The sequence below is a fragment of the Ornithorhynchus anatinus genome, chromosome 15, assembly GCF_004115215.2.
Source record: "Ornithorhynchus anatinus isolate Pmale09 chromosome 15, mOrnAna1.pri.v4, whole genome shotgun sequence".
Lineage (NCBI taxonomy): Eukaryota > Metazoa > Chordata > Mammalia > Monotremata > Ornithorhynchidae > Ornithorhynchus > Ornithorhynchus anatinus.
Genome location: NC_041742.1, coordinates 24,619,816 through 24,641,257, shown reverse-complemented (window position 1 = coordinate 24,641,257; position 21,442 = coordinate 24,619,816). Strand labels below are relative to the sequence as shown.

General features: G+C 51.9%; 1 protein-coding gene across 2 annotated transcripts in view; it reads right to left on the bottom strand.

Moving 5' to 3' along the window:
• Positions 1–9,231: 9,231 nt before the first annotated feature.
• Positions 9,232–21,442, bottom strand: part of NHS (NHS actin remodeling regulator) — a 50,041-nt gene continuing 37,830 nt past the window's right edge. For both annotated transcript variants that reach the window (XM_039914176.1, XM_039914177.1), the window contains 4 exons: positions 20,571–20,702; positions 16,550–19,504; positions 15,674–15,800; positions 9,232–13,412 (listed from right to left, as the gene is read on the bottom strand). In XM_039914176.1, coding sequence (XP_039770110.1) covers positions 12,815–13,412; positions 15,674–15,800; positions 16,550–19,504; positions 20,571–20,702 — 3,812 coding nt within the window. In that variant the 3' untranslated portion in view covers positions 9,232–12,814. The remainder of the gene's footprint in view (positions 13,413–15,673; positions 15,801–16,549; positions 19,505–20,570; positions 20,703–21,442) is intronic.

Here is a 21,442-nt window from a genome sequence, read left to right as displayed (position 1 = left end):
GGCAGGGAGAAGTGATGTGGCTTGCCAAAGGTCACACGACAGACCTGTGGCAGAGCCGGGATTAATAATGTTGGTATCTGTTAAGCGCTTACTATGTGCAGAGCACCGTTCTAAGCGCTGGGGTAGACACAGGGGAATCAGGTTGTCCCACGTGGGGCTCACGGTCTTCATCCCCATTTTACAGATGAGGTCACTGAGGCCCAGAGAAGTGAAGTGACTCGCCCACAGTCACACAGCTGACAAGTGGCCGAGCCGGGATTGGAACCCGTGACCTCTGACTCCAAAGCCCGTGCTCTTTCCACTGAGCCACGCTGCTTCTTAGAACCCACGACCTCCGACTCCTAAACCCGGGCGCTTTCCACTGAGCCACGCTGCTTCTGGGTACGAGGGCATCAGGTGGGCCCACGTGGGGTTCACAGGCTTCATCCCCATTTTACAGATGAGGTCACTGAGGCCCGGAGAGCAATAATGATATAATAATGATGATATTGGTCAAGTGCTTACTATGTGCTAAGCGCTGGGGTAAATACAAGATCATCAGGCGGCCCCACTCCCTGTGGGAGTCACAGGCTTCATCCCCCATTTTACAGATGAGGAAACTGAGGCCTGGAGAGCAGTAATAATGATGATCTTTATTAAGTGCTTAGTATGTGCTAAGCACGGGGGTAGATACTGGGGTAAATACAACTCCACGTGGGGTTCACAGGCTTCATCCCCATTTTACAGATGAGGTCACTGAGGCCCAAAGAGTAATAATGATATAATAATAATGATATTTAAATATGCTTACTATGTGCCAAGCACAGCTCTAAGTGCTGGGATGGATACAAGGTCATCAGGCGGCCCCACAGGCTTTAATCCCATTTTACAGATGAGGTCACTGAGGCCCAAAGAGCGATAATGATATAATAATGATGATATCCGTTAAGTGCTTGCTATGTGCCGAGCACTGCTCTAGGCGCTGGGATGAATACAAGGTCATCAGGCGGCTTCACACGGGGCTCATGGGCTTCATCCCCATTTTACAGATGAGGTCACTGAGGCCTGGAGAGCAATAATAATAGTAATAATGATGATTGTATTTGTTAACGCTTCCTATGTGCCGACCACCGTTCTAAGCGCTGGGGTAGATACAGGGTAATAGGTTGTCCCACGTGGGGCTCACAGTCTGAGGCCCCATTTTACAGATGAGGTCACTGAGGCCCAGAAAAGGGAAATGACTTGGCCAAGGTCACACGGTAGACAAGTGGCAGAGCCAGGATTAGAACCCACGACCTCTGAGTCCCAAGGTCTTGCTCTTATCAAGTGCTCTTGCCCCTGAACCGTACCGCTCCAGCCGTTACCCACCCTCTTCAAATCCCACCCCTTCAACAGGACAGTCGTACACTATCCAGATCGTCCTTAGTGGATACAGCACAGGCCTGGGAGTCAGCAGGATCTGGGTTCTAATCCCAACTCCATCAACCTGTCGGCCGTGTGACCTTGGACGAGTCACTTCACTTCTCTGGGCCTCAGTTCCCTCATCTGTAAACTGGGGATTAGGAGGGTGAACCTCTCTGCCACTTGTCAGCTTGTGTGACTGGGGGCAAGTCACTTCCCTCCTCTGGGCCTCAGTTCCCTCATCTGGAAAATGGGGATGAAGACCGTGAGCCCCACGTGGGACGACCTGACTCCCCCGTGTCTACCCCGGCGCTTAGAACAGTGCTCTGCACATAGTAGGCGCTTAACAGATACCAACATTATTATTATGTGGGACGGGGACCGCATACAGTCTGATTAACTTGTATCCACCCCAGCGTTTAGAACAGCGCTTGGCACATAGTAAGCACTTAACGAGTACTACTATTGTTATTATCTTATATTATTATTATTATTATTATTATTGTTATTATTATCATCCAAGGGGAACTCTGGAAAAACAAACAAACCCGTGGGCAGGCTCTCCAGAGTGCACACCTCCCTGGAGATGTCTCTATCTGCTGCCGAGTTGTCCATTCCAAGCGCTTAGTTCAGTGCTCTGCACATAGTAAGCGCTCGATAAATACGACTGAATGAGTGAATGGAGATCGGAGAAGCAGCGTGGCTCAATGGAAAGAGCCCAGGCTTGGGTGTCGGAGGTCATGGGTTCGAATCCCCACTCCACCACCCGTCAGCTGTGTGACTCTGGGCAAGTCACTTCACTTCTCTGGGCCTCGGTTCCCTCCTCTGTAAAATGGGGATTGAGACCGTGAGCCCCACGTGGGACAGGGACCGCGTCCAACCCGATCTGCTTGTCTCCACCCCAGCGCTTCGTACGGTGCCTGGCACATAGTTAAGCGCTTAACAAATAGCAGGATGATTAGATCTTGCCCAGTTTGATACTATCAAAAAATGGTCTTTAAAATGAGCCAACGCTTCCTCAAACTGAGAACAGAAATCTTCCCGCAGACACCTCCCCCGACCCTCACCCCGACCCAACCTGTCTTGCAGATCAGATTACTATGGTTTTAATCCCCTCGATTCTATTTATCGCTATTGTCCTCGTCTGTCCGTCCCCCCCGATTAGACCGTGAGCCCGTCGGAGGGCAGGGACCGCCTCGATCTGTCACCGATTTGTCCATGCCAAGCGCTCGGTACAGTGCTCTGCACATAGTAAGCGCTCAATAAATACTATTGAATGAATCAGATCACTCAAATGCAAATAAAAACCCAGCCAGGGAAGCAGCTGGGGAAAAGAAAGGGTGGGAAAAAACCCCCCCAATAATAATACTGGTGGTATTTGTTAAGCGCTTACTATGTGCAAAGCACTGTTCTAAGCCCTGGAGGGATGCAAGGTGATCAGGTTGTCCCACGTGGGGCTCACGGTTTTAATCCCCCTTTTACAGATGAGGCAACTGAGGCACAGAGAAGTGAAGTGACTTGCCTAAGGTCACACAGCCGGCAAGCGGCCGAGCCGGCATTCGAACCCATGACCTCTGACTCCCAAGCCCGGGAGCCACGCTGCTTCTCCCAACAAACTCCCTTTAACTTTAAAACAGCAAACTTACAGACCCAGGGAAAGAAGTTACAGTTATTACCGTTGCCCTCCACAAGATTGTAAGGTCCGTAAGGCCAGAGAGTATAATCTAATCAATCAATTCATTCATTCGATAGTATTTATCGAGCGCTTACTATGCGCAGAGCACTGTACTAAGCACTTGGAGCAATCGGTTCATTAGTGGCAAGAGCACGCGCTTGGGAGTCAGAGGGTGGGTGACTTTGGGCAACTCACTTCACTGCTCGGTGCCTCGGTGACCTCATCTGTAAAATGGGGATTGAGACGGTGAGCCCCACGTGGGGCAACCCGACTACCCTGTGTCTCCCTCAGCGCTTAGATCAGTGCTCGGCACATAGTAAGCGCTTAACAAATACCATTGTTATTAGCAGTACTGTCATTACTGTAAGGCTCACGGTCTTAATCCCCATCTGACAGATGAGGTAACCGAGGCACAGAGAGGTGAAACGACTAGCCCAAGGTCACGCAGCAGACAAGAGGTGGAGCCGGGATTAAAACCCGGGTCCTTCCGGCTCCCAGGCCGCGCTCTATCCGCCAGGCCACGCTCGGCACTGCTGCGCGAGGACATGCACGGACATTCATTCAGTTGTATTTATTGAGCACTTCCTGTGTGCAGAGCACTGTACGCCTTTCCCCACTCCCTCCTGGAATGAAAAATTCCAGCAGCTCATCGGAACTTTCCAGACACGCTTGGGGGATTGTGACCATACTCTTCTCCCACGCTCCCCTCTAGGCCGTAAGCTCGTTGCGAGCAGGGAACGTGCCCGTTCACTGTTATAGTGTACTCTCCCAAACGCTTAGTACAGTGCTCTGCGCTCAGTAAATACGATTGAATTGAGCGAATTGAACTGAATTGAATCACTACCCTGTTTATTTTGTTAATGAGCTGTACACCGCCTTGATTCTATTTATCTGCTATTGTTTTAATGAGACGTTCATCCCCTCGATTCTATTTATCGCCATGGTTCTTGTCCGTCTCCCCCGATTAGACCGTGAGCCCGTCGGAGGGCAGGGACCGTCTCGGTCTGTCGCCGATTTGTCCATTCCAAGCGCTCAGTACAGTGCTCTGCACATAGTAAGCGCTCAATAAATACCACTGAATGAACGAATGAAGGGGCCTAGTTCTCCCAGCACTGATTACACCCGCCCACCCCAGCGACGCGCTATCTTTGTTTCGGTTCTGACTGAAGCTCCCTGGAAGATAGCAGTCCCCGCCGGGCTGCAGACCAGAACCAAACGAGTTTCCTAATTGTTTCCATAAATCAACCGCGCCAGGAATTAAAACTGCCGGTCTCAACAGGAATCTACTGAGCCGTCTGAGAAACTCAACAGGCAGAACAGTAGCGATTCTATTTATTTGCCATTGTTTTTACGCGATGTTCGTCCCCTCGACTCTATTTATTGCCATTGTTCTTGTCTGCCCGTCTCCCCCCGTTAGACGGTAAGCCCGTCAGAGGGCAGGGACTGTCCATTCCAAGCGCTTAGTACAGTGCTCTGCACATAGTAAGCGCTCAGTAAATACTATTGATGAATGAATGATTCACTGCTTTCAAAATTACAACTGAAAAAAAAAGAAGAGAGCCATCCCCAAGTTGAAGCAGCGTGGCTCAGTGGAAAGAGCCCGGGCTTGGGAGTCAGAGGTCATGGGTTTGAATCCCGGCTCTGCCACCTGTCAGCTGTGTGACCTTGGGCAAGTCCCTTAACTTCTCTGTGCCTCAGTGACCTCATCTGTAAAATGGGGATTAAGACTGTGAGCCCCATGTGGGACCACCTGATTCCCTGTATCTACCCCAGCGCTTAGAACAGTGCCCTGCACATAGTAAGTGCTTAACAGATACCAACATCATTATTATTATTATTATTATATAATCATCTGGGCAAGCCCATGACCATTCAGTGTCCAGTACAGTGCTCTGCACACAGTCAGCGCTCAATAAATAGGAATGAATGAATGATTGTGTCCGAAGCCTTGTACCTTGTCCCTCTGTACTGGGAGTCGTACTTAATTCATTCCGTATAAATGCTGTGCTTATTTCGTTGGGGCGATTCTTTTCTTTCCTTGATGTGAATCAAAGCCAAAACTGAAAAAAAAAATCCCATAATACACAACTAATCATTTAATCAGAGGACTACATGTGGTGGGTCCGAAGGCTCGAATGTTGATCGATAGGGCTAGTATTAGGACTATGTTGAATCAATCAAATCAATTGCATTTATCGAGCGCTTACTGTGTGCTGTGCACTGTATTGAACGTTCGACACCACGGAATTGGTAGACGCATTCCCCGCCCTCTACAAGCTTATATTCTAGAGCACCCCTCTAGACTGTACGCTTGCTAATAATGCTGGCATTTATTAAGCGCTTACTATGGGCAGAGCACTGTTCTAAGCGCTGGGATAGATACAGGGTAATCAGGTTGTCCCACGTGAGGCTCCCAGTTAATCCCCATTTTACAGATGAGGGAACTGAGGCACAGGGAAGTGAGGCGACTCGCCCACGGTCACCCAGCTGACGAGTGGCAGAGCCGGGAGTCGAACCCATGACCTCTGACTCCGAAGCCCAGGCTCTTTCCACTGAGCCACGCTGTTGTTGTGGGCAGAGAACTGTGTTTATCGACTCTGCGTTATTGTACCCTCCCAAGCTCTTAGCATTGCGCTTTGCACGCAGCGAACACTCAATAAATACCATTTATTGATGGATACAACTGCTCAGTGTTGATATCTGTTTCCTTCTTAAGACTGTAAGTTTGTTGTGGCCAGGGAACGTGTCTACCCACTCTGTCGTAATAATGTCAGTATTCGTTAAGCGCTTACTATGTGCAGAGCACTGTTCTAAGCGCTGGGGTAGATACAGGGGAATCAGGTCGGCCCACGGGAGGCTCACAGTCTTCATCCCCATTTTACAGTTGAAGTCACTGAGGCACAGAGAAGTTAAGCGACTTGCCCACAGTCACCCAGCTGACAAGTGGCCTGCCAAGCACTTAGCACAGTGGTTTGCACAGAGGAAGCACTCGGTAAATAATACTGATTGACTGCTAAGGCGTTCTGATGATGAAAGAAATAACTCGAAGCTTTGTTCCGAAGAGGTCAAAGAAATGATGAGCAGGATTGAGTGCTCCCTGCTTAAATTCCAGGGATTAAATCTTAGGAAGAACGTAAAAATAATGGCAAGGTCTCTTACCCGTCATAAAAATGAAGCATCCAGTTCAGTACTCGGTGTCCAAAAATGGCGACGGGAGGCTTGGAAGAATCGGTGGTGGGGTTGAGTTCCCGATCCCCATCTTCCCGACTTTTCCCTCTGCATCCCAGATGAGAAGTAATGTGGCCCAGTGGATAGTGCACGGGCCTGAGAGCCAGAAGGACCTGGGTTCTGATCCCAGTTCCACCATTTGCCTGCTGTGTGACCTTGGGCAAGTCCATTCACTTCTCCGGGCCTCAGTTACCTCATCTGCAAAATGGGGGTTAAATACCAGTTCTCCCTCCTATTTAGACTGTGAGCCCTGTGCGGGACAAGCACTCTGTCCAACCTGATTAACTTGTATCCATTCCAGCCCTCAGAACAGTGTTTGACCCCCAGTGCTGTACAGTGACCATTTAAAAAAAACATACAAAAAATACCCCCCCAAAAGAAAAACATCATGGAACTGTTGAGCCCTGAAGCATTGTCTTCTTCAGGACCACACCCTCCAAGGAAATCACCCAGAGTCTGTAAAGCATATTTTAAAGCCATCCAATTTGTTAATTTTTTCCATAAGAGCAGGCATAATTTCTATATATTTCAATATCTCCACCATGCGGAACATTTTCTTTTATGTACTGAGGAGAAACATCATGCCAAACCTTCAGCAAATCATTGGATAATAATAATAGTAATAATAATGTTGGTATTTGTTAAGCGCTCACGATGTGCCGAGCACGGTTCTGAGCGCTGGGGTGGATACGGGATAATCAGGTTGTCCCGCGTGAGGCTCACAGTCTCAATCCCCATTTTCCAGATGAGGGAACTGAGGCGCCGAGAAGTTAAGTGACTTGCCCAAAGTCACACAGCTGACAGGTGGCAAAGCCGGGATTAGAACCCACGCCCTCTGAGTCCTAAGCCCGGGCTCTTTCCACTGAGCCACAGTGCTTCTCCTCCAAAGCTCTGCTCTTAGCACATATTTCTGGGGAAAAGTACTTAGTGCCGTCAATCTGGAACCATTTATTTCCTTTCTATGTCCTTTAAAAAGACATATTTTCAGAGCATTCACAGAGCGGTGGTTATAATTTCACTCTTTAGTGGATTTCAGAGGCTTTTATTTGGTGAGTGTTTTCACAACAGCAGACTCCAGTCAAACGTGAGTAGTATGGAGTCATTCTAATAGTGTGAATGTCAAAACAGTGAAAGAGGAATGTGGAGAGGACGCGGAGACAGCCAAAATGGACTTGATGGTCCTTGGAAACAACAAGGAGAAACTGAAAATCCCTCGACCTTATTCTCTCCTCCAACTCCGGGAGGGCGCACAAATAATGTTGGTATTTGTTAAAGCGCTTACTATGTGCAGAGGGAATCAGGTTGACACAGGGGAATCAGGTTGTCCCACGTGGGGCTCACAGTCTTCATCCCCATTTTACAGATGAGGTAACTGAGGCACAGAGAAGTGAAGTGATCCAATGAAAGACGGAGGGAAACTGGTAGTACCTTCTTTTGGGAGAAGGGGGTGAGGATTTTCACTACCTGCCAAGACGTATGTGTCATGTGATAGCACTTTCTTTGGTGCTAAATCAACTCACCCAAAAAAGGCATGAGGTTCCAGTCTAGGAGAAAGAACCAGACCCAGGAAAGCAGGCCAGGAGGAGTGAAGCAGAAAACGAGGGGAGCGGAAGAATAAGCTGGAGGGAGGCTGAGAGCCTAAGTGAGTGAAATGGACAAGGGAGTGAAAGTGAGAGCAACGGGGCTGGCGGATGAGAGTGAAGGGGAGGGGACCCAGGAGATCACCCGAGGGGGAGAGCAAGAGTGGGGTAGATGTGAGAGAGAGAGAAAAAGGGAGAAGAAATGGGAAGAAGAGTTGTCGGAGGATGAGAAAGCAAAGCCGAAAAGGAGAGTGAGCCAGGAAACCACAGAATGTGAGAGAATGGCAGAGAAGGGGGAGGGAGAAAGGAAGACGTGTGACAGAAAGCTTGATGAATGGAAAGAATGAGAGAAAGACCCATGTGGAGAAACTCTATGAAGAGAACCAGAGGGTCGGAGGGAGACGTGGCCTAATGTCGCCCAGCAGATGGAAGTCGTCGGCGAGATTAAAGTTGGGACAGAAGCGGGAAAACCGTTGTTCATCATGAGGAATTTCCTGCAGTAGTATTTTGAGTAACTGTCCCTAAGCTAGAAAAGACCCTCCACTAGCAATAAATCAATCGCTGATTAATCTTGAGGGAAAGGGTGGGGAAAGAGAAAGTTGCCCTTATATTGCGATCCATGAGGGAGATGAGATTACTTCATCAAGCAAACCTTGAGGTAAAAAAACCCCCTCTAATACTGGTTTGAGTGTTTGTATAGCGTAGTATCCGCCTGAAGGGAAGTAGCCTGCCTAACTTGCTTGGTAGTAATAGGCCTACTTGATGCACTGCACTATTATACTGTACTAGACGCTCGGGAAGTACATCAAAAGCACCACATTGCCTGCCCACAAGGAGCTTCCACTCTGAGGGGCGGGACGGACGCAGAGATTCTCACGAGCAGTGGAAACCGAAGAATAGATACACAAATGTTCCTATACGAACGCAAGGGCCCAAGATGGAAGGACTCCAGGAGGGCGGAAAGTGGACGGAGAGTGATTCCATCTGGGCTACCGATCGACGAAGCTGTGTTGGAGCAGGTGGGATTTTAGGAGGGATTTGGAGGGTGGGAAGGGTTGAGGTGTGGCGGATTTGGGAGCAGGGATGGAGAAGGGAGTCCCCGGCCTTGGTTAAAAGGGGTAGGAAGTGGGCAAAATGAGAATATGATACATTCAGCATAGGGAAAGGGCAATGAATTCCTAATATCTGGCAAGTATAATAACCACTACTTGATGATGGTGATGAGGTTTATAATGATGACCTTTTGTTAAGCAGAAGAGTCGCTGATAAATCAGGATCCTGGAGAATAAACGGTACGATTTCACATCTAACCTTGGAGTTCTTGGACCTCCTGGCGAAATTCCCCATTAAAGGTTGCAGCAGGACAGCGAAGAGAAAAGGTGGTTATTTAATTGCGGTCACGTTTATTTGCAGTTTCTATACACACTTTCTAGGTAATCAAACTTTTCTGACACATTTTTGAGAGGGGTTCACAATGAAACTGTCACCGTTTTTACTAAAAATAAATACAAGACTTAAAGTGTTGCACAGCTCTAAAATATACAAAGGCTTGGATTGAATGTAAACTTTGAAAACATTTTACAAAAAGAAACCATCTCTGCAACAATTTAAAAAGTTCATATTTACAAATATTACAAAAATACAAAATGGATGCAAGTCCATAAACCATTGTCTTTTCTGCCAGCATGAACTGGTTTGAGTACCGAAATAGTTACACTGTAACCTTCTTAATTTTTTTTTAATCTTTGAGTCATAACCCACTTCTCTAAATCTGCCACTACTGCAGCAAATAGACCCCGTCACTGACCTTTGGCAAAAGCAAACGTAAGGTATGCTTTATTTGCTACAACTATTCCGTGTCCTATACTCAGCCAAAAAAGAAAAGAAAAATCACAATGCAGAATCAAAAGTAAGGGTGGAGGGGGGGCGGGCGGGAGAAAGGTGTATTTCTCTTCCCCAACCCAGAACCTAGAAACAGTTGCATAAATTTCAAAAATCATCTTCAGAACATCAGTGCAAACAGAACGAAAGCTGGAAACGATGCAACTCAGATTCCCTAATGTTTGCTACCCTGCCTCAACATGGCAGGATGGATAACATTAGTCCTAAATCTCAATCTCGAGTGCTTTAAAACCATGTAAAGGCTTTAGATCTTTAAAGATATCCTACTTTTTTTTAAATTTCCCCCCGCCCCACCGCTCAGCAACATATTTAAATTCTGAACATTCTTTTCCATAGCGGATTTACAATCCATCTCTATTTGGGTATTTTTTTTCTCTTTTTAAATCTGCTAAATATAAAATAGAGAAACTTTGTCATAGACTCTCACTTTAAACAAAATAAGTAAAACTATGTTCTAAGTGTAAGTTCGGTGATCGTTACATTTAGAAGGATTTTATTGCCTCACATTTCGGGTCAATGTGGTTGTCTTAAAATATATATGGAGCTTTTCTCAAATTAAATTCATGTCGGTAATAAAAAAGGTGCCATTTCATTCAAGTCGAGCCACGTGTTTTCTCTCTACGATTTAGAATAATTTTAGAGCACGCGTTACACGCTTCTTAAAGCAAAATCACCATGCGGTCAATTTACCACTGTTAGAAACAGTATAAAAAATGGCCCTCTGATGACTGCAATGGCTGATCGTGTCAACCTATCAAATTTGTCCCAAAACCTCAGTTTCATCTGGGCCAACTGTGTGCTTTTCCAAACATCCGGCTAGCTGATTTATTTCCTCAGTGTGGTGTCAAACCACGCCAGTTTTCTTAACTGGCACGTTCCCCCGTCCGGTTTCTCTTCTGATAAAGGCTTTTCTAAAAAAGATTTTCGCGCCATTACGCCAATTCATTCCCCTTCCCCCAAACCCACACTCTCAACCTGACTATTCTTTGCCCATTCATCCCACACGCAAGGAGAGCGAGCGAGCCACCCTCCATCACATTTTGATAGTGATTGAGTCAATTTTTTCCTTTTCTTCCAAGACGACATTCCGATTTTCTCTCCGAATTGCTCCTGTCCGTCCCATTAAAAATGTGAAAAGCCCAATCCTCTCGAAATCATTACTCGCCTTCCATTTCGAAGTCCTCTGCCTTATGCGTTGCTTGAAAAAACCCCGAAGCAATAAAAACCCCTTTCACACCTCCCACTTGCCCTACTACCATCTATTTATACTTGAAACGAGCTCCTCTTTTGACTCCTTTACGCCTGAAGTACGTTCCTTCTCTCCCCTAATCCGATCTCGCCTCACCGCGGGCCTCTTCCTCCTCCTCAATCCGTCCCCGGCACTGAACCCTCCCGCCTTCCAAAGCAGATTTTCCGTAACGGTCGCCACTTGCATTCGGACCAACTGTTTCAGACCTGGCCTCTGCACTCACACGAGTGGCGCGATGCCGCTGGCGGATCTGAACGCATAACTACGTCTTCTTTTAAGACGAGAAAATTCAAGTAATTTCAAGTAATTCAGCGTTTGCTTCCCTGCCTTCGTATTTATCAGAGCGTCGACTCTGACCCGCTTCCTTTCCCCTCCCCTTGCCCCTCCCTGCCCCCTGCCAAGCAGTTCTAGTAAAACCAGTCAAAAGCATTGTGAACCAGAGCTGTGCCCATTCCCAGCATAACAAAGACTATAAATAATATGCATATACACACCTACTTCCCCAGCTACAGTTTTCACAGTGTCATTTCTGTTAATAATATTTAGGTAGCATGAATTTCATCAGCACAGAGAGAAAGCTTCACTGAAAACTCATCGCAGATATTTACCGTTGGATCCGCGGCCCCCGTTGCATGCTTAACAATTTATTCTGTTAGTTTAAGGACTGGAACTAATCTTCTAACAGGTTTCAAGAGTTTAAAGTCATTCGATTAGGACTGTGCGTACTCCAGTAGCCTAATATAAGATAGGACCGAAAAAACCAAAAAAACACCCCCAAAACTATTTCCTCCTATCCATTCTCTTTTAAAGCAATCCACGGTAAATAAGGAGTAAAGGATATTGTCAAATGCTGCTTCTTAGGGCTTTATATAGAGAATGATAGTCTTTTTTTCTTCATTAAACAAAAATATTGAAGTCATGCTGCAATTCCGTCAGTGCTCTTCATCTATACTTTATTTAAGGTCCGTCTCCCCCGCTAGATTATAAGCTCTGAGGGCGGAGACCGCGTCTACACTAACTCTAGTGGATTCTCCCAAGCGCTCAGTCAGTGCTCTGCACACCGTAGGCGCTCAATAAATACTATCGACTGCTTGATGGACGGATCCTGGACAATTCCCACAGGGCAAATCACAGCTACGCTGGCTACTGGTATATTTGGTGCTGAAGTTTGCCAGAAAAATATCAGGTCAAGATTGAAAAGATTTAGATTCACCTCCGCATTTCAAGCAGCGATGTTCCGTTTTTCCTTTCCACCGTTTGATATTCGGATCTGAGCCTCGATTATTCTTCCGAAAGCCGTGTTGGTGGACGTTTAATCAAGTACGCGGCCCGATACGAAAATGGTATTCACAGAATACAGATTACCCTTTATTTCTTTCGTCTTCTATAAACAGAGTCGGTACGCAGTAAATAATTGGCCAGGCGTCTGCTTTTCTCTCCCATTTCTATTTACAAACTCGTATCAAAAATATGGTATTTACAAGTGTTTTTACTCCATTTGTTCTAAATTTGGTTTCAGTTCATTTTAACGTAGAAAAATACCGATCCTTAAGAGTCGTTTCATTTCAGCCGAGGGAAGCGCTAGCGGCGAGAGAGCGTCTTTTCCCTCCTCCCGGGGGGCTCTGAAGAGGGCCTCCTCAGAAAACTAGACGGACACCTGTGAGATCGCCACCGGCGGGGACGAGATGGGGACGGACCGACCCGCAGCTGAAGAACGGGGGAGAGCGTCGGCTCTGAGGAGACGCCGGCCTCGACGACCACCCCCGGCCCCGGGCGGCTCCACGGCCCCGGCCCAGCGGCCTATGTCGGGCTCCGGGAGGACCTGTCGTCGTGGGGGCTGCCGTCGGAGTTCTCCGTCTCTCCCTCCGAGATGGCTTGCATGGGGGTGCTGTAGAGCCTGCAGCGGACGCTATACCGGCTGCTGCTGGCTGCGGGGGGTGCCCTGGAACGCCCGACCCTCGACGAGGCCGACCCGGCGAAGGCCTTGGAGGCGAAGCCCTCCGCGTTGACTCTCGGGGAGCACGGGGAGAAGGGAGAGGCCGCGTCCGTGACGGGCGACCCCTGGGGAGGGGCGTCGGCCGCCGGCGGGGCGTCGGCCCCCACCTCCCCGGGGGGCTTGGGCGAAATGGGGCTCTTCAGGATCTCGGCGGCCGACATGCGGTAGCTCGAGTCCGAGCGGCTCCCCTTCTTGAGAAGCAAGAGTTTGAACTCCTCGTTGGACGTGTTGGATTTTTTGGCATTTCGGTAGATGAGGCCTGGGGATCTCTGGCTGCTGGACAGCGGCGGTGGGGCGCCGCCGGAGGACGTGGGGGAGACGCCGCTGCCGGGGGACCCTCTCGACTTATTCCGGACCGAGCCGTCTCCGGAATCTTTTCTCCCGAGCACTTTCCTTTTCGATCTGAGAGAGGGAAAGAAGGGCAACAAAGAGCTCAGCCCAAATGAATCCCCCCGATTAAACGAGAACCCAGAGGACAGAAACTGCAGCCTTAGCATCGTCGTTCTAAAAACGGTCCGGGGTCAGGTCAATCAATCCGTCGATCGTAACTTCTGAGCTCTTACCGTGGGCAGAGCGCTGTACTAAGTGCTCGGGGGAAGACACGTGACGGAGTTGGTTGACATGTGCCCTGCCCGCAACGGGCTTACGGAGGAGAGAGGGGAGATAAACCATTGAAATAAATGAATAAATCGAATAACCAAGCGCTTAGTACAGTGCTCTGCACATAGTAAGCGCTCGATAAATACTATTGAATGAATGAATAAATTGCCGATATGCGAGTGTGGGGCGAATATCCAGAGCTTAAAAGGAACAGACCCGAGTTCGAGAGCGATGCAGAAGGGAGAGGGAGTAGTTGTACCTCGATCTATCTCGCCGCTGATCTCTCACGCACGTCCCGCCTCTGGCCCGAAACACCCTCTCTCTTCATATCTCACAGACAACTACTCTTCTCCTCTTCAAAGACTTCTTGAAGGCACTCTCCTCTAAGAGGCCTTCCCTAAGCTGCTTTTCCTCTTCTTCCATTCCCTTCTGCATCGGCCTGACCTGCTCCCTTGGTTCATCCCATTCCCAGCCCCACGGCACTTACGTACATATCCGGAATGCATTTATTTGTATGAATGTCCGTCTCCTCCGCTAGACTGTAAGCTCGCTGTGGGCAGGGAATGAGTCTGTTATACTGTCAGATTGTACTCTCCCACGTCCCCTCTCAGGGTCAAACCTGGAGAGTTTCCAGCACCCTACCAGTCACGACTACGGGAGGGAGAGTCAAGCGGAGGCAGATCCACTCCGTTCCTAACTTGGGCAGTGGCTAGCGAGTGGCGGGAGATCTGCTACAAGGCGAAACTCACCCATGCTGGGCAGCAGAGGCACGGGAGAGGGTCGAGGGCAGAGACTCGTTTACTGCGCGGAAGGAGGCGACGGTAAACCAATTCCGTATTTTTGCCGGAAAAGTCTCGGATCCACCGCCAGAACGACTGCAGATGGAAGTGGGGCATTCTGGGAGAGGTGTGTCTACGGCGGCGCTATGGGTCGGACGCCACTCAACAGCGTAAAACGACGACGACTCTCCCAGGGGCTTAGTGCAGTGCTCTGCGTGAAGTAAGTGCTCAATAAATACGATCGACTGATTGGATCGAGGGCTTCGTCGGGGAAGACCTCTTGGGATCGATGTGATTTTAATAAGTCTTGGAAGGTGGGGAGAGTGGAAGTCCGTAGGATATGAAAGAGGAGGGACTTCCAAGCCAGAGGCGGGATGTGGGCAAGGGTCCGGCGGCCAGACGGATGAGCTCGAGATACAGTGAGTACCTCGATCGAAATGGGCCGGTCGCTCAGCCAGTCGATGGCATTTACAGTGTGCTTACTGTCTGCAGAGCGCTGTACTAAGCACTTGGAAAAGTACGGAGCGACCGGCTCAAAGGGTGAAATGCTACGTGATGTGGCGCTCACGGCTATCTAACAGCCGGTGAGAGGAGGCAGAAAACATCCGAGACGTGGTCCAGGAGAGTTGCTCCCTACTGAAACACTGCAGCACTAAAATATATTTTTTTCATTTCCGGTTCCGTTGGCTTTGAAATGTAAAATTCTCACGTAATACATGAACTGGAGCGGTAAGGTTTCAACCGAGAACGTGCAAGTCGGCGTGGCTTAGTGGAAAGAGCACGGGCTGGGGAGTCAGAGGACGTGGGTTCTAATCCCGGCTCCGCCACTTGTCTGCTGTGTGAGCTTGGGCAAGCCGCTTCACTGCTCTGTGCCTCAGTTACCTCATCTGGAAAACGGGGATTAAGACTGCGAGCCCCACGTGGGGCAACCTGATCACCCTGAATCTACCCCAGAGCTTGGCACGTAGTAAGCGCTTTACAAATACTATGATAAGTATAATAGTGAGATCCAGAGAAGGTGGGAGTTGTATTCTTGCAGAAACCCGAGGAAAACTCAGCTTGTAGCTAGAACTCGTCCCACGGCTGACACCACCCACACGCGCGCACACACACTGATTCGATAATTGACCTAAAATTCTTGCCTGCCCAAGCTGAATGAAACCTTTCTACGCACCCAGTTCCCAGACGTAACAGGCTCCCCGCTCTCGTTTTCGAACACCGGCCCCCTTCAGAGGAATTCTACCCGAACAGTTGAGACCGTGGGGTTTGCCCCTCTGGCCTCACCTGTGAATGACCGCAAATAAATCCTCAGTGGTTCGAGGTTTGTTCGGAGACACAAAAACGTCTTCCGCTCCGGCTTGAGAGTCTTCACTGAACGGTGAAATGACAGAGTCGTCACTTGGCGAAGATTCTGAAACGAGATCGGAAGTACCGAGACGAGTCAGCCGTCGGCTACGCTCGACTACGGGCCCCTGAGCTTCCATGCCCTCCGCCGGCTAACGGCGAGGCTGACGGGGGAGGGATCGGTGCTGGGCGATACTTGGTCAAGAGAGGATATTCTGAGGTTCTCTTTTTCTAATTGCAATGAGCTAAGGGATAGACCTACCGACGTTTACAGGGCAATTGGAGAAAAACAGATGCGGTAAAAACGTCAGCTCCTTGTGGGCAGGGGCATTGTCCTCGACTTCCCTGAGTGCTAGATCTGGTCAGTCGATGGATCAGCGGCATGTACTGAGTGTCTAGTGTGTGCCCAGCACTGTATCAAATGCCTAGGAGACAGGAGCCCGTCAAAGGGCAGGGACCGTCTCTATCTGTCACCGATCCGTACATTCCCAGCGCTTAGTGGTCTGCACATAGTAAGCGCTCAATAAATACTATTGAATGAACGAATGGAACGACCCCTTACCCTCGAGGTGTTTAAAGTCTAGTAAAGGAACATAAAAGGGGGTACCGACGAGCGACGGGGGCTTGTGAGAACTCAAGTGTCTAGACGGTATAGGAGTGGGAGTTGAGGCGGGGGTTAGCGGGGAGAGACTGGGAATTAAACGGGCCAGAGCTCCTGGGAGAGACGTGATTTCGGAAGGGCTTCGAACCCAGCGGGCCCCGAAGGACCTGAACCCTCAAGGACCTGAAGGTCAACTGAGGAAGCTGAACACCGACCTTTTAACGAAGCCTCCTCTGCGCTTTCCCGTGACTCCTCTCCCAGGTGGTCCTCGGAGGCACCTTGGGCTGGAACACCTGAAGCAATGCCGTTTTCCAGTTGGGCGCGCTGATCGCCGAGGGAACCTCCGGCGGCGACCTCCGGTTCGAGGCCGAGGGTCCCAGGCAGGCGGTCCCACGGGGGGCTCCGCCCGAGCCGGTGCTGACGCCGGCCGCCCCTTTCTGCTTCTCCGGGATGAGGGCCGGACACGGAGGAGGAGTCGACCCCGGGCGGGGGCTCCACGCCCGGCTCCCAGTCCACAGAGAACATCTGCCGGTCTTCCGCTCGCTCCAGACCTCCATCTCGCGCCACCCCGGGATACCTCACCGGACCGTCGGCGTCACCCGGGCAGGTGGCAGAGCCCCGCTGGACCCCCTCGGGGGAAGGATCGCGGTCTCGCTCCGGCTCGGGGCCCGGAACGGGCTCCCCGAACGGAGGCGCGTCATCTTTCGTGGTCTCAAAAACACCCCCGCTCCCCGAGGTGACCATCCCCCGCTCACACAGAAGCTTCCCGGGGACAAAGGGATGGCTTTCGAACGGTGACTTCTCGTGGCCCAACTCCAGCGGATAGGAGTCGATCAAGGAGAGGACGGCGTCTTCCGCAGAGTACCGACGTGACGGCGATCTCTTAGAGACGGGCGGCCCCGTTCCGTCCGGCGAGAAGGCGGCCACCGCCAGGGTGGTTTCCTGGAGGGAGGGAGGGTCCTCGGGGTGAGCGTCTTTCGGGTTCGGCTCTTCGGGCTTCCCGATCGATCGGAGATTAACGGATCTCAGGACGGTGGGGGTGATGGCGAGGGGCGGGGGGAGGTGGGGGCCGAACGTCTCCCCCAGTGTGCTCTGTTTATTGTGACTCAAAGCCTGCAGCGCGTGCCTGGGGTGGAACGGTTTATTCAAGACGCAGTGAAGAGCACTTAGGTCAAGGTGGGTAGGAGGTATAATCGGAAGCTCCAGCTCTTTGCCGCAGGCCGCGATGCCTTCCTTGGCGGAGGGCTGCTGGAGCGACGACTTCCTCTCCGGCACTTTCGGCTTCCGCTTGCTCCCCCCCGGGGACAGGGGCCCGGAAAAGAAAGCCGTGGGAAACGAGGACGTCGGCGTTTCGGACTGGCTGGAGTAGCCGCTGGAGGGGGAGGCCAAGCCGGCCAGCTTCTCCGGGGAGGCGAGCCTGAACTCGTTGTCCACCGACGGGAGGGACGGGGAGGTGGCCCTGGAGCCGGACTGGGAGGTCTGCGACTCCGAGCTCTCCGGGGATTTGACGCACTCTATCACCGTGGTACCCGTGGCGGTGCTGGAATTGGAGAGGGACCTGTACGGGTCATTCGTTTTCAAGTCGTTCAGAAGCCAGAGGTCTGCATAGTGCGGCGGTTCGGCGCTTTCGTCCTTGAACGCCGCCGGCGGCCCGTCCGGCCCGTCGAACGGGGACCCCTCGGCCCGCGGCCCGGGCGGCCCGGAGCTCTCCGTCCTGGAAGGCGCGTTGGGGAAGCCGAGAGGCAGCTTCATCTCCCTGGCAGCGGGAGGCGGCTGCTGCCCACCGCCGATCTTTGGTTCTTTCTTCTCGGGGTCGTCTGGGCTCCCGTCAGACTTCCTCAAAGACGAGCTGCGTTTTGGTGGGGCTGGCTTGGCCTTTGGTTTCTTGAAAGAGAAGCTCGCCCTCCCCGGCCCCCTGTAGTCGGCGAAATCCGGCCAGGCGCGAGGCGGGAGGGCGAGGGGGACCCCGGCGGCCGGGCTGCTCTCCGGGCTAGTGGCCGCATAGGGGTGGCACCCGGAGTTACCGTTCCCTCGGAGGCCGCAGTCAAAGTGCATGGAGGTATAGTACCCTTCGGTGTCCACGGAAAAGTGAGAGCCGGCGTCGGCCCTGTCCGACGGCGATCTTTCCAGAAAGCTCTCGTAGGCGGCCGCGCCGGCGAAACCGGGGCAACCCGAGCTGTCCGCCTTGGGCCGCTCGGGGCCGAGATCCGGGCGGCAGGAGGCGTCGTGGTGGTGGCGGAGGTAGCCCCACTCGCCGTCGCCGGCGGGGCCGCTGTCGGGGCCGTCCGGCAGGTCCGCCGCGGCGGAGGCGAACGAGCCGGCCCGGTGGCCCCGGGCCTTCTCCAGGTGGTGGCCGAACGGCTCCGCCAGGAAGACGCCGGTGTCTTCGATGGCGTGAGGGGCCGCGTTGAGCGACAGCTCGGAGTCACAGTGCGAAGAGCCGGTCAGCGGCGGGGAGGCGGCCGGAGGGAGGGTCTCCGAGGTCTGGGAGGGGCACGTGGAACTGCTCCCGCTCCAGTTGCCGCTGGAGGACTGGTGGTCGTCCTTCTGGTCCATGGGGCCGCCGAGGAGGCCCCCGGCCGTGGAGATGGAGTGGCTCGGGCTCCCGAACGTGTCCGAGTTGGAAGAGATCTCACAGCTCCCCGAGTCGGCCAGGCGGGACAACCCGGCCCGGCCCCTCTCGCCCGGCCGGTGCTCCGGGCTGTGCGGGTGCGGGGGATGGGTCAGGCCCGGGGCCGGGGGCTCGGGGGACCCTCGCCCGGCCGGCCCGGCCTGCCCCGCCTTCGGGCTCCTCTCCCGGCCGCCGGCGAGAGGCTCCTCCCGGAGGTCCGGCGCCCCGGCCCCGGCCTCACGGTCCGCGTCGCCCTCCCGGGCGCCCTCGCGGGGGAGGCTCCGGGACCGGGCGCGGCTGCCCGTCGCCGGGGCGCCGAAGGCCTGGTCGCCGGGGTCGGCCAGGACCGGGATGTTGCCGGCGGAGTGGGAGAGGGAGGCGACCCCGCCCTGGCCCCTCTGAGCGCGGATCCGCCGCCTGGACGGGGCCGCGATGAGGATCTCCTCCGTCTGACACTCGGAGTCCCTGGTCCCCGACCGCCTGTTGACGGGTCCGGAGAGGTCGGGATTTGCGTGCACGATCACGTTCCGCTCCCTGGCCACCGGGGACTCGTCGGAATCTAGGACGCAACGGAGAGGACGATGAGGGACCCGACACTTCAGCGGGGCAACCGTCGCTAGGCGGACAACGGAAACTCAGCGAGCGGGGCTTTCTCTCTTTGCCTCTCCAGCGCTGAACATTGAGCACCGGAGCCGGAGCACTGCAGTGAAGGGAATGTGCCTGTTTGCTGCTCTGTTGGACCCTCCCGAGCGCTCAGTACAGTGCTCGGCACAGAATAAGCTCTCATTAAATACCCTTGAATGAATTTTAAAAGGACACGCTCCAGTCCATTACCACCACGTGAAAGGACAAGCCTTCCGAGGGCCAACAGCTAAGAGGATTCTTATGAAATCCGCCGCGGAGAGATTTTTCTCTGCTCCGTCCTTCAACACCTGGCTCTTTTGCACAATAACTCAGCATTTCACCATGCTACCCCGGCTATCGATTTCCCGGTTTGGTCTATCCTTTACCCTCTTTCTGTCACATCACAGGCAGTTGCGAGAGCAACTTTCTGGGAAGTCGAAAACCACACGGTTTAAGAGCGGCTGAACTGGTCCAACAAATTTACATCTCGTCTGCCAAGGAAACGTCCACATAGTAACAAGGAACAAAAGGCAGATCGTGTCGACAATATATTCTTAATTTTCACCCCGGAATGATCACTGTTATCACGATTGAATTACGACATTCAATTCCCTTTGTCTTATTTGATCATCCTACAGCTGAAAAAGAATGTCCTTTATCTTCTATCTGTAGACCTAGGAAATTTAAAAAGAAAAACAACTTCGCCGAATCGAGTTACCACTTACGCAAATAACGAAGGTTTCAGAGCCAAAAAACTAAATAAAAAAAAATGAGTCACTGATCGCGTTTAAACTCTCGTGCCGAAATACGCCACCGCTTCTATATCCCACCACCAGGTACGTATCCTGCGTGATCCGGGTCGTCTTGCGGTAAGAAGCCCAGATCCCTCAGCCTGAAAACCTCCCCAAGCAAGCTGCCCAGAAGACAGGCTTCCGTGTCACATCCCGGCGATCTAAGGCGTTCGGGATGCTAACCGCGGGATCGTTTGATTCATACCGCACCTATTTCTTGGTGCACTCTTCTGGGGATGCCTGAGATGGTTTTCCTCCTCCTCAATTTTCGCCTCCGCTGCAGCACAGACTGCGAATGGACGAGAGAACAGCGGATGCTGGCCTCTCTGTCGAACCCGACCCCTGCAACCCACGGAGAGGTCTCATTAGTCTCGAGGAACGGGGAACAAATTGTCATTCGGGTGGCACGCGGGGATATTTCTTGATCGGAGGTTAGACGAGTGGGAATCGAGAAAAAGGCCGCCCTTCTTTGGCTCATTTAAATCACGCCGCGACACACTACGTTTTACTTTGGAAAATGTCCCCTCACCCCCGCCCCCCCCCCCCCCCCAGGCCCCGCCGCCTGTCCTGCCAAGAGAAACAGAACTAAAGAGGGGAAATGAGGAGAAAAAAAAATAAAAGCAAGCGGGGGGAAATAAACAAATAAGGAAAAAAATAAACCATTCAGCCTAAGGACTCAGTCCCTTTTATCACCGCTCTTTAACGGTCTACTCCCGCCTTCTCCGACGGTGACATATTTTCGAAGCAAAGAAGGAGCCAAGATGTTAACCTGGATCTTTGCGGTTAGCATACCCTGACCCATTTTTTTCATTAAAAGCGTCTTTGTGGCGCTTTCTCCCCTCTCCCGCCCCTGTGCAATTGGGAAGAAGCCCAAAAGTCAAAGGGGATTTTAGGCTAAGAAATAGCCCTCTCTAGATCTGGCTCAGGACCGGATCAAACCGTTTCCCCTTGTGTCACTGGTCGCCTTTGATCAAGGCAATTGGAAAGGAAGGGTGGATCTGAAAACCAGCACCCCTGAACCCGGCTATTCTTCCAAGTGCCAACTCGACATCCCCAAACCGGGCAAGGTGTGTCGCCTTAGA